The sequence below is a fragment of the Mus caroli genome, chromosome 11 (assembly GCF_900094665.2).
Source record: "Mus caroli chromosome 11, CAROLI_EIJ_v1.1, whole genome shotgun sequence".
Taxonomy (NCBI): Eukaryota; Metazoa; Chordata; class Mammalia; order Rodentia; family Muridae; genus Mus; species Mus caroli.
The window spans coordinates 116,798,593-116,810,244 of record NC_034580.1 but is presented as its reverse complement, the minus strand read 5'-3'; the positions used below and the strand labels follow the sequence as shown (position 1 = coordinate 116,810,244).

The 11,652-nt window shown below is 48.8% G+C and overlaps 1 protein-coding gene across 3 annotated transcripts in view; it reads left to right on the top strand.

The window, feature by feature from the left end:
• The window catches only part of Ccdc57 (coiled-coil domain containing 57), a 107,443-nt gene that overhangs the window by 24,431 nt on the left and 71,360 nt on the right, over nt 1-11,652 (top strand). For all 3 annotated transcript variants that reach the window (XR_003838164.1, XM_029484106.1, XM_029484105.1), the window contains exons 4-8: nt 4,510-4,611; nt 4,910-5,067; nt 5,200-5,274; nt 6,505-6,705; nt 10,542-10,700. Coding sequence is in view for 2 of the 3 variants with exons in the window: in XM_029484106.1 (XP_029339966.1) it covers nt 4,510-4,611; nt 4,910-5,067; nt 5,200-5,274; nt 6,505-6,705; nt 10,542-10,700 (695 nt within the window). In the remaining variant the exon portion in view is untranslated. The remainder of the gene's footprint in view (nt 1-4,509; nt 4,612-4,909; nt 5,068-5,199; nt 5,275-6,504; nt 6,706-10,541; nt 10,701-11,652) is intronic.

The following is an 11,652-nucleotide window of genomic DNA, read 5'->3' as shown; positions in this document are numbered from 1 at the left end:
CCTCGAACTCAGAAATCCGCCTGCCTCTGCCTCCCAAGTGCTGGGATTAAAGGCGTGCGCCACCACGCCCGGCCCCTGTGTTGGCTTCTTAATGATGGACTGTATAGAACCTCTTACTGAGTGAGCCCTTGTTCCCCAAGCTGGTTTTGATCAAGTGTTTTATCACAGTAACAGAAGCAAGCTAGGACTTGCTTCAGACCAATGTGAGGTCCTTATGTGGAAAAGTCAAGATCCCTGTGAGCTAACCTGCAGAATGGATCTGGGAGCCAATAAAAGCCTCGGGTAGGATAGTGCAGATATATTTCAGCCTTGCCAGCCAAAAGCAAGACTACTGCTACTGGACCTTATGGACATTTACCAGCTCAGTAGCTGTATCCAGGTGTGTGAATATGTACTTCTAGGGACTGAAGAGATGATGGCTTTGTAGTTAAGAGCACTGGCTTTTCTTCCAGGGGAGCTGAGTTCAGTTCCCAGCACCCACAGAGCAGCTCACAATTGTCTGTAACTCCAGTTCCAGAGGATCTGACTCACCGAGAAGAGCAGTTCTCAAGACAGAACCTCTTATAAACCTGCCCTGGGTCCGCAAGTCCCAGCACACATAGACCCAAGCTTCGACCCCTATGACCTTTGAGGTAGTCACATAGCCTGGTGGCCAAGACACAGGTTAAACTTCCTCTCTCCTTATAAGGTCATCACCTGGAACTACTCCTTATGCAAATAAGGCATTTCCAGTACCCTGGTCCAGGTCGTCCCCCAGCCCCTACTCACCCCCCAAAGGCCTAAATAACCTTTGTTTCCCCTAATTAAACGAGCTTCTAGATGACGCCTTTAATCCCAGCACTCGGGAGGCAGAGGCAGACGGATTTCTGAGTTTGAGGCCAGCCTGGTGTACAAAGTGAGTTCCAGGACAGCCAGGGCTACACAGAGAAACCCTGTCTGGGGGGAGGGAGGGGGAGCCTGCCTCCCAAGAACTCTTTTTTTCCTGCTCACCCTACCCATCGCCTGAGTTCTCTATCACCCCCTGCCGTTCCCACCTAGCTTTCCCTGTCAGGGCATCTATCTGGGTCTGATGAGGGATCGTGCCTTTAAGAGAATGCGGAGTGGAGTGGGAACGACCAGTTTGACCTCCAAAACAGCCAGGAGTCTTGCACATTGAGCCAGAGCCTGGAAATAATGTAGTCAAGAAAAGATTAATTGACAGCCGGGCGTGGTGGCGCACGCCTTTAATCCCAGCACTCGGGAGGCAGAGGCAGGCGGATTTCTGAGTTCGAGGCCAGCCTGGTCTACAAAGTGAGTGCCAGGACAGCCAGGGCTACACAGAGAAACCCTGTCTCGAAAAACCAAAAAAAAAAAAAAAAAAGAAAAGATTAATTGTACCAGATGTGGCGGTTCAAGGTGGCAAGAAATCTTAATAAATACTTGGGAGGCTGAGGCAGGGGAATCACTGTGAGTTTAAGGCCAACTTGGCCTACAAAATGAGAACCTGTCTAAAAAGTTAGCAACAATACAACCACCAAAAACAACTCAGCAACTGTTGTGTCTAAGAAATGACACTCTCGCAGTGGTACCAAAGTCACCAAGGGAGCTTCAGTAGAGTCTCTAGCTGGGAAAGGCGGCTGAATGATTAGTTTGCGCAGACTCAGTGGAGCACACTCAGGTGTCCCTAGCCCTATCTTTGGAAGCACAAAGCCTTACATGCTACTGTGCCAGCTCTGCTGCAGGAGGCTAGGGAAAGGTCTGCCCCTGGTGGGTTGGAATAGCCAGCCTGAGGCAGCCTTCTGCAGCCCTGGGCAGTCTGCCTATAGCAGCCTGATCTGGCCTGGAACAGTCTTGGCCTTCTGGGTAGTTGTGAGCAGAGAGTTGTGTTAACACAGAATCTTAAAGGCCAACAACTCTTTTGCTCAATTGCTCTTTTCTGTTGTTGGGCCAGAGTCTCACATGTTGGTCACCCTTGTAAATAGAACCGATTCAATGAAATAATGATTCTTCTCATATAAGTTGAGGCAAGCTTATGACTAGTAACGGACTGGTCAGTTATCACGTACTGTGAACCAGAGAAAATCCTTTTTCTTGTTGGATAGTCATAGGCTCACAAGACATTGGAGGAAATTTACCCACTCATTTCAGAAATGTTTCTGAATGCATGCTACATGCTGGTAGCTCTTCAGGCTTGGGATTGTGCATGGATCCCTGTTATTCCTGTCATACCTGTCACGCCTGTCAGTCATACCTGCCATGCTTGCCCTTACAGAGGGAAGAACACCTTGGGACAGTTAACTGCCTGTAGATGTGATGAGACGGGAGGGTCAGGAGTGGGGTTGGACTCAAGTACAGTGAGTGGGCAAGAGGAGCCACAGACGGGTGAGGGTGCAGAAGAGAGTTCAGGAGGAAGAAGACAAGAACCTGCCCATGTGCTTGGGGATACCTAGAAGCTAGAGTTCAAGTTCAAAGGAAAAATGTCCAAAGTGGAGCTCGGCCTTCAGGGCCTTAAAGACTTTGGCACCATGGGAAACTGTTGAGTGTTTGTGTAGAGCAGTGACATACACGATTGCGGACCTCCTGGGCCAGACGTGGGAGAAGTAGCCAGCAGGCTGATGGGGTAGTAGTCTCCTGCAGATAAGAGCATGCCCAGAGGGGGAGCCAGTGGGGACATCTGACCCTGAGCTCTGATGGGCCTGATGGAAGAGGCAGGTGCCACAGAGGTTGACTGCCAGTTGTTGAGACAAAGAACGTGTACAAGGAGGCAGAGTGACAGACTGTTGTGTGAGGTCCCATGGTTTATCCAGAGACACAGTCCCCAGAACCTTGACAAGAGCACAGTGGAGACAGGCCATGGCTGCCTGTCACACTGTCCAGCAAGACCAGAAGGTGGCAGCACAGGCTTGACGTAGCATGGAACTCTGCTCTCTGGTGGCCACAACCTGCAGAACTTCCTCTGTGGATTTTGTTCAGAAAAACCAATGTTTCAATTTCTGTGGGTTTGTTGTTGTTTGGTTAGTTGGTTGCTTTGGTTTTGTCCTTTGAGACAGATTCCTAACATGTAGCCAAGGCTGCCCAGAACTTGAGGGGATCTTCTCTATCTTTGCCTCCCAGGTTCTCGGTTTACAGGTAGGTTCTACTAACTCACCACCCTCCTCCCCTCCCCTCCCCTCCCCTTTCTATCCCTCCCCTCTCCTTTCCTTTTTTCCCTTCCTTCCTTCCTTCCTTCCTTCCTTCCTTCCTTCCTTCCTTCCTTTTTTCCTTCATTTGTTCCTATGCTTGGAATAGAACCCAAGGCACCACACATAACAGGCAAGCATTTGGCCATGATTTTATAATTATAGTAATGATTTTAATATTCTAATTCCAATAAGGGTCACTCACGTGACTATATATTTCACATTTACCTTTCAAGGGATTGAAAAAGTGAAACATAACTTCTAGTTGTGCTTTCTGCAGTTTCCTGAGCCAGAAAGTAAGACCTGTTGCTGCAGAACTCACACAGTGCACCTGTCTACCAGGGCTGGATTGTGCTTCATGGGGTAAGGGTGGGGACAACTCCCTCAGAGCTGCATCAGTCTGTCCTTCAGGGCTGGAGTCTGGTGGAGGGCAGGGCAGGGCAGGGCCCAGGACTAGGCCTGGCATGTATGCCTGAGCACTCAGTCCTCCCAGGGGCTCTGGCTCTGTGCTGATCAAAAATGAAATTAAGTACCTGGCCCCAGAAATATAGAAATTAGGCTTTTTGGTTCGCTGGTAACTGGAGGATCCAAACACTCGTATCAGCCAAGGACCCTGTGGCAGGCCTCATCATGTCAGAAATGAGAAGGAAGTTTGCAGAAGGGAATATATGCTAGCCTGACAGCAATGACTGCAGCCTGGGTGCTCATGGAACTGCAAGAGTTACAGTCATCCCTCAGAAAGAGGCTTCTTAAAATGGTTTCACCTATGACCCCATTTTACCTGAGAATTTTTGTTGTTCTGTCTTTGGTTGGTTGGTTGATTGGTTGGTTTTGTTTGTTTTTCTTTCTTTCTTTCTTTCTTTTAAGATTTATTTATTTATTTATTATATGTAAGTACACTGTAGCTGTCTTCAGACACTCCAGAAGAGGGAGTCAGATCTCATTACGGATGGTTGTGAGCCACCATGTGGTTGCTGGGATTTGAACTCCAGACCTTCGGAAGAGCAGTCGGGTGCTCTTACCCACTGAGCCATCTTACCAGCGCTTGTTTGTTTTAAGACAGGGTTTCTCTGTGTAGCCCTGGCTGTCCTAGAACTCACTCTGTAGACCAGGCTGGCCTCAAATTCAGAAATCCGCTTGTCTCTGCCTCCCGAGTGCTGGGATTAAAGGCGTGTATAGATGCATAGATATTGAAGAGTGGTGGTAGGGAAATAGAGGTAAGCAGTTTATCTGTAGAACAGAAAACTTTGTATGTAGTATAAAAATGTGATTCACGATGTGCGTCAGTCTCACACCTGAGCTGAGGCCTTGGCGGCGGCCCTCTCCTTCACTCTTGGCTCTTTTGTCCCAGGAGCTGCTGCTGGAGTTTGAATCTAAAATGCAGAGAAGAGAGCATGAGTTCCAGCTGAGGGCTGACGACATGAACAACGTAGTCCTGACGCATGAGCTCAAGGTAACTAATTGGCTGGCCCCGGGCTTCGAATCACCGTTGCAGCTTTAATTACCCTTTGCTGCAGAACACCATGCTGTTCCTTTGTTAGTCAGTCTGTCAGTCTGTTTGTTTGTTTGTTTGTTGAGATAGGGTTTTTCTGTGTAGTCCTGTCTATCTTGGAACTCACTCTGTAGACCAGGCTGGCCTTGAACTCAGAGCTCCGCCTGCCTGTGCCTGCCGAGTGCTGGGACCACGCCAAACTTCACACTGTTCCTTTTACCCAGCTACTACTCTCCTGGAACTTTTCAATCTTTCTCAGATAAAACTACTAAACAAAGAGCTGCAAGCTCTGAGAGACGCTGGAGCACGGGCAGCAGAGAGTCTGCAGAAGGCAGAAGCAAAGCACATGGAATTAGAGAGGAAGCTGCAGGAGCATGCCCGGGAACTCCAGGATCTGGAGGCTGTGAAGGATATTCGGTGCGTAGGTTCTGTTCTCCAGGCGTTGTGGCCGTAAGGACTAGATCTGGTGGCGTTGCCTTCCTGGCGTCTTCCCGTTCTACTCTTTGGTCTCTTACGTAACTGCTCTTTACTGATATGGTTTCTGTTTAGGATAAAGGGCTTGGAGAAGAAGCTTCACTCGGCACAGCTGGCCAAGAAGAAAGCTGAGGAGACTTTCAGGAGGAAGTGCGTATTTCTGCCTGGGTGGTGCCACTGGAAAAGAGTCTAGATCACGCTTACTGGAGACAAGAGCCCTGTGGCCGGTGGGCGGGCAGCCTGAGCTGGGACGCAGCTGTGGCTGACTCCATGCTCTCCTTCCTCAGAGAAGTGTTAGGCATCCGGTGTCTCCAAGCTTAAACTTTTTTAAGGGCCAAGAGTCCAATTCAGGTCACTGATAAAACACAAACTAAGAATGTTGAAAACTCTGGATTTAGTCTCCAGTGTCTAAAACAGGCTTTTAAAAATATAACCTTAGTTAAATTTTAACTTTTATGGGTAAATGAGATGACTCTATGGATTAAGTCTCTTGTCACCACAGCGGGTGATCTGAGTTCCATCCCTGGAACCCACGTGGTAAAAGAAGAGAATTGACTCCACATATGCCCCCACACTAGATAAATAAGTATTTAAAAATTAAGCATTAACATTTAGACCTTGGATGTCTTACTAGCTAGTGTATAAGTTTTAGACGATTGCCCCAAGCTTTGCCATGCTGATGTCCCCCTACTATCGCTGATGTAGACTCTGGGTTCTGTCCCTCTGACTGCAGCAGGCTCTTCACGTTGCCAGGTCTGGGACACCCAGGAAGTGGTGGTGTTCTGGCCCAAGTCAGAGCTTCAGCCATGCAGATAAAGCATTGCTCCTCCCCCAGTACAGCAGGGTTCAGGAGGTGCTGGGACAGTAAGGAGTGGGTCAGCGAGGAGTGGGGCAGGGATGCCAGCTGGAAGCTCAGTGTGGACTCAGCAAGACGCATTTACTCTCTCTTCCAAAGGAAAGAGTAACTGTAGGTACCACATACCACACACTCAGGCTGCCCAGAAGGGGAAGAAATTCTCTCTTGTGTTTTCTCATGCCATGATTTGTGCAGTACAGACAAACTGATACACTAAGGGAGTGCTCAGGAGTCTGCCCATCTGAGAGGCAGGTGGCGTCTGTTTTTCATGGCTGGTCAAGCTTAGGTTGTTAGGAGTGTTTTGCGAATCTGCTTTGGTGTCTGTGTGTGAGCTTTGGGGGCCTCCGAGAGCCCGGCACCTAAGAAGATCTGCTTACGTGGAAAGAGCGAGCGCGCCCACAAGTTACTCCTGCAGAGTCAGCCATCTTGTCAGGGACAGCTGTAGTGTAAGAAAGGATGGCAAACACTTTGGAAGGTTCCAGGGCACTGAGTGAGCCACCGCGGGACCCTTCCCTGTGTTTCAGACATGAAGAGCTTGACCGTCAAGCCAGGGAGAAAGACACAGTGCTGGCAGCAGTGAAGCGCGCCCATGCAGAGGAGCTGCAGACTCTGGATGCCAAGGTGCTGGAGCTTCAGTTCCGCTGTGAAACCCTGGAGGGACAACTGCGCAGGGCTGAGTGCACTCGAGCTGAGGACGCCAAGGAGAAGAACGCCCTTACGGACAAGTGAGCTGCTGTCTCTGGCCTGCCCAGCCCAACAGCCTTGTGTGCCTGTGTCCAAGGCAGAGGCAGATGTGGGCCATTTTAGAATGGAATTTTGCAAGCAGTGGGTAGGGGCTTTCTGCCCACCCCCAACCCCCTGACCCCGCTGCCATTTCTAGTAATGTTTTCTTTTTAATTATATAGTTTTATATTTATGCTTACTTGTGATAAGTGTATATAACAAAGTTAACCTATTGTCTTCACTTTTTGTTTTTCTGAGACAAAGCCTCATTTGTGCAAACCTGGTCCAGAACTTGTTCTATGACCTTGGATAGCCTCGGATTTATAATCCGTGTGCCTCCACCTCCCAAGTGTTGGGATTGCAAGCATGTGTCACTATAGCTGCCCCTGGACTTATTTTTCCTGCCTCAACTTCCTAAGAGCTGCTGGGGTTATAGGTATGTAGCACTGGCATCAGGATATGGCAAATGCAGTTTCATCCATCCGTCTGCAGTGCTAGTCCCATTTGGCTCCAGGTGCCACTCCTACCCCAGTCTCCCAGCAGCCTTCAGTCGGCAGTGCCTGTCAGTTTGCTAACTCTAGGAACAGCACACAAATTGGAATCTTCTGGCATTTGCCCTTATATGTCTGGCCTGTCACAGAGAGACTCAAGTTCTCAAGGGTCATCCACATTCATAGGATGACACTTTCTTTTAAACTGTGATTGTGTCAAAATATACACCTCCAGACCTCCAGAAGCCATGGAGGCCTTCTTTGCCAGTTAGCCCAGCATAGTCAGTGAGCCGTAGGTCCCAGGGAGATCCTTATCTCAATGTAGATGGCCACTGAGGAGCGAGACCCAGGGTTGACCTCTGACCTGTGCAATGCACCCACACCACACGTGCATCTGCACATGTCCTCCTTCACACTCTTGCACATGCATGCACACAAGAATACCATGCCTAACAAGAGTTAACTATTTTAGTATTGAGCTATGGAGGGCAGTGGCTTGTTAAGTCAAACTTTGTGTCTTTAAGGCTGATATCCCAGTGTGAACAGGCCACAGTCTTTTATCTGCTTTGTACACATGGGTGTTTCCCCTCTGCTCTTAAGAGTGACTCTGCTTTAGTGCAGGTGGCAGACATCCTTTATAGATGTTGCTTTCAATTCTCTAGTGGACATGAACAGAGGTGGAAATTCAAACCATACAGCTCTGGGTTTAACTGGGTTTTTTTGTTTGTTTGTTTTTGTTTTGCTTTGTTTTTGAGACACGGCTCCCTGTGTAGACTGAGGTGGCTTGGAAGCCTCTATTCTCCCACCACAGCCTACCCAGTGCTGGAATTACAGGTGTGCTCCAGGACACTGGCTCCTTCCCAATATTTAATTCAAGCCAGAGTGTTTGGACAACCTGCTCTGCTTGTGCCTTGTGTCAAGAACTGTGGGCACTGGAGAGGTGTAGTAGTACTGGGTGTGCAGTGCTGAGCCCCATCCTGGGCAGTGAGGAAATACACAGGGACACAGTGTTCAAAGGAACACTGAAGTCGGGTATTTGCTAACATTCCCAGGCTTAGATGAGGGTATTTTATCTTTTTTTTTTTTAAAGATTTGTTTATTTTATGTATATGAGTACACTGTAGCTGTCTTCAGACACACCAGAAGAGGGCACCAGATCCCATTACAGATGGTTGTGAGCCACCGTGTGTTTGCTGGGAATTGAACTCAGAGCCTCTGGAAGAGCAGTCAGTGATCTTAACCACTGAGCCATCTCTCCAGCCCCCACTCCCCACCCCTTTTTTTAAAACAGACAAATTGCTACCCAAATTACACATCTACTATGGGGAGAAGTAGTTCTTAGACCTGTGAAGTATCAGGAAATTAAAGCTTATTCTACATGGGCTAGATGACTCAGTGCTTAAGAGTGATGGCTGCTCCTCCAAGGGTCCGAGTTCAGTCCTCGGAACACACATGCAGACAAAATACCACAGACATAAAGTAAAAATAAAACTAGCAGTTGTACTTTGAGAAGCTTGGTGGTGCTGCTTTGTTAAGTCCAGTGTGCTCTGGTTTATTTTGTAAGAAACCCAAGCAGCTCACCATAGTGAGCCAGCGATGCCCAGCTGTGCTGTGGCTGCCTCGAGGAACGAATGCTGGCTCATTGCTGTTCCTTTGCGGTGGCTGGGCCCTACAGAGCCTGGCTGCTTCCTGCCGCCTCCTGAAGCCTTAAACTAAATGACTTTGTGTTTTGACGGGGTCTCACTCTGTACAGTCCTGGCTAGCTTGGAACTCATAATCCTCCAGCCTTGGCCTCCTGGAATTATGGTGTGTCACACCCAGTTTTAACTAATTTTTAGTTTCTGTCTCTAAGTATTTTTTGCTCCTTAAGGGTTATTACTTTAAAAAAAAAAAAAAGTTAAACCCGGGCCTGGTGGCTCACGCCTTTAATTCCAGCACTTGGGAGGCAGAGGCAGGCAGATTTCTGAGTTTGAGGCCAGCCTGGTCTATAAAGTGAGTTCCAGGACAGCCAGGGCTACACAGAGAAACCCTGTCTCGAAAAACCAAAAAAAAAGGGGAGGGGGGTTATTACTACACAGACAGGGCATTTCCCTAACAGTAGAAAACAGGGCAGGGTGACACGTATCTGTAATCTCAGAGCTCTTAAGGTGAGGCCAGCCTAGGCTGCTAACTGAAACCCCATCTCAAAAGAACATGTTCAGAAATCCCAAACTTGAATCTCTCTTCTTACTTGTGGGGAGTTTGGTGACCAGTCCACCTCTGTCCAGCATGTGCTGGCATTCTGTGACAACCTCAGTGCGCAGTGCTTGCCCTCTCGGTGGGTTTGCTCTGGAACCACAGGGCACACATGTAGGATTGGGATAAAGACACAGGTTTGCTAGTGGCATGCCTGCTCCACTTGGAGCGGTCAGAGTCTACTGGTCTTCACTTTAAGACGGCAGTAGTCATACTGGCAGCTAAGTCAGGCCACGTGTTGGGGAAGGGAGGTAGAATGTGAAGGAGGCCACAGTGGACACAGGTCACTGGACCAGGTGTTTCTGTGCTGACCCTGGGAATGCTGGCCTGTGAAGCAGCCTGGTGAGAAGTGTTGCTGAGGGCATTTCCAGGAGCATTTCCTCAGTACCAGACACTGGCTCAGAAGGCTGGGTGGGCTACCTCGCCTGTCCTGTTCTCCGAACTCCCAAAGTGTGTGAGATGTGGCACAGTGGCTCTCCATGCTGTTCCAGGGCAGGTTTGAGACTCAACACCTGGCTCTTGATCCAGGGCAGCTACTCACCTTCTGCTTGTCATGGCCATGTGGGACAGCCCATCAGCACAGAGCCCCAGAAGGTCTGTTCCCAGGGGTGTGGTCTTTGGTGCACCGTGTGGCAAAGGCATGGTCTTGGTTAGATGGCCTCTCCTGAAAGTGTCACTTGATGTGTGTTTTTTGGGAAAGCTTGCGTGTTTGGGCGGTTCGCCCAGCAACATTTGACTGCCAATCTAATGTGTGGCCTCTAGAGTCTTCTTGTACTCTTAACTGAAGTGTGTTAGGTGCTGGACTGGGCACAGTGAAAGATGCAAAGGTGACTCATCAGCAGCACTTCTTCAGTCCCACAGGCTGTGTGTACAGATCACCTTTCCCCCTTGCGTAATTTGGCCCTTTATAGTCAATTAGTTAACAGTAGCTTGGCTGGCTGCTGGATGTTTCTTCCTGAGTAGAACCATGGTCTTAAATTAGGCAATGGTTTGCCTTCTAATGTGGCTTTTTGAGAGGGCTGGCCAACTGTGTGTATGCTCCTCTGGGTCTGTATGGGAGCATGAGAGAGAACAGAAGACGCTCACTGCACTCTCACACTCTTCCTGTGCAGATTTCGTGACGATGCGGCAGCTCTGAAAGCTGCCTGGGACGCCCAGATCACACAGATGTCCAAGGAGGCTGTCTCCAAAGACTTTCAGATTCACACGCTGCAGGAAGAAGAGATGAAGCTCAAGGCACAGGTGGCCAGATTCCAACAGGACATAGACAGGTACCATTCCCAAGGTAGTCACCCATGCTGAGTGTTTCCTGCAGACAAGAACCATTACAGGTCCTCAGGATTGAAACCACATCAAACAAACTTGGCCCTGCATTCCCTGGGGGAGGAAAGCAGATCGTGGTGGTAGTAAGGACAGCAAACATCCAAGCCCAGAGGGCATGTCCAGAGACTTTGGGATGAGGATTCTCAGTCTTCAAGGAGAGCAGCCAAGCGCTGGTGTAGTGTCAAACAATGCCCACCTTCCTCTGCCATCAGCTTGCAGAGGCAGACAGAGTACCATGATTTCAAGGCCAACCTGATCCCCATAACACTGCAGGACATCCAGGGCTACATGGAGAGACCCTATCTCAAGGAAAAGAAAAAAAAAAGAAAGAAAGCAAACAAAACCCACATGCTCGTCTCTCCTATTGATTGTAGTAACTTACACTTGCTGAAAGGAAGGGCCTGTTCTTACAGTGTCATCAAGTCAGAGGATGTAATCCTGATGGACATACACATTCACACCCTCCACTCTATCTCATCTAGATCCCTCAGGTCTGTGGCCAGCCCTGACCACCCTGGGGAAGGGCCTTTGTGGACTGGACTTCTGAATGGTGGCCATAATGTGGCTTTTGATCCTTGCTTCTTTGGATTTATCACTGGTTTGTGTTTGTTTGTTTTGTTTTGTTTAGGTTTTCCTCTGATTTTTCTTTTCTGTCCATTTTGGTACTTTGATCTCCTCTGTCCACTTCGTCCCTGTTCCTGTAATCTTACTGCCTGTCAGTGGATAGCAAAGGCTTCTTATGACACTGGTCATTTGATGGCCTCCCCTTTACCTTAGACCAGCCTCACTGGAGGCTTATCAGTTCTATCAATATTGCTGATCTTTGTGAAGAACCAACTTAGGATTTGATTTTCTCCATTGTTCTTGTGGTGGTGGTGGTGGTGGTGGTGGTTGGTGGTG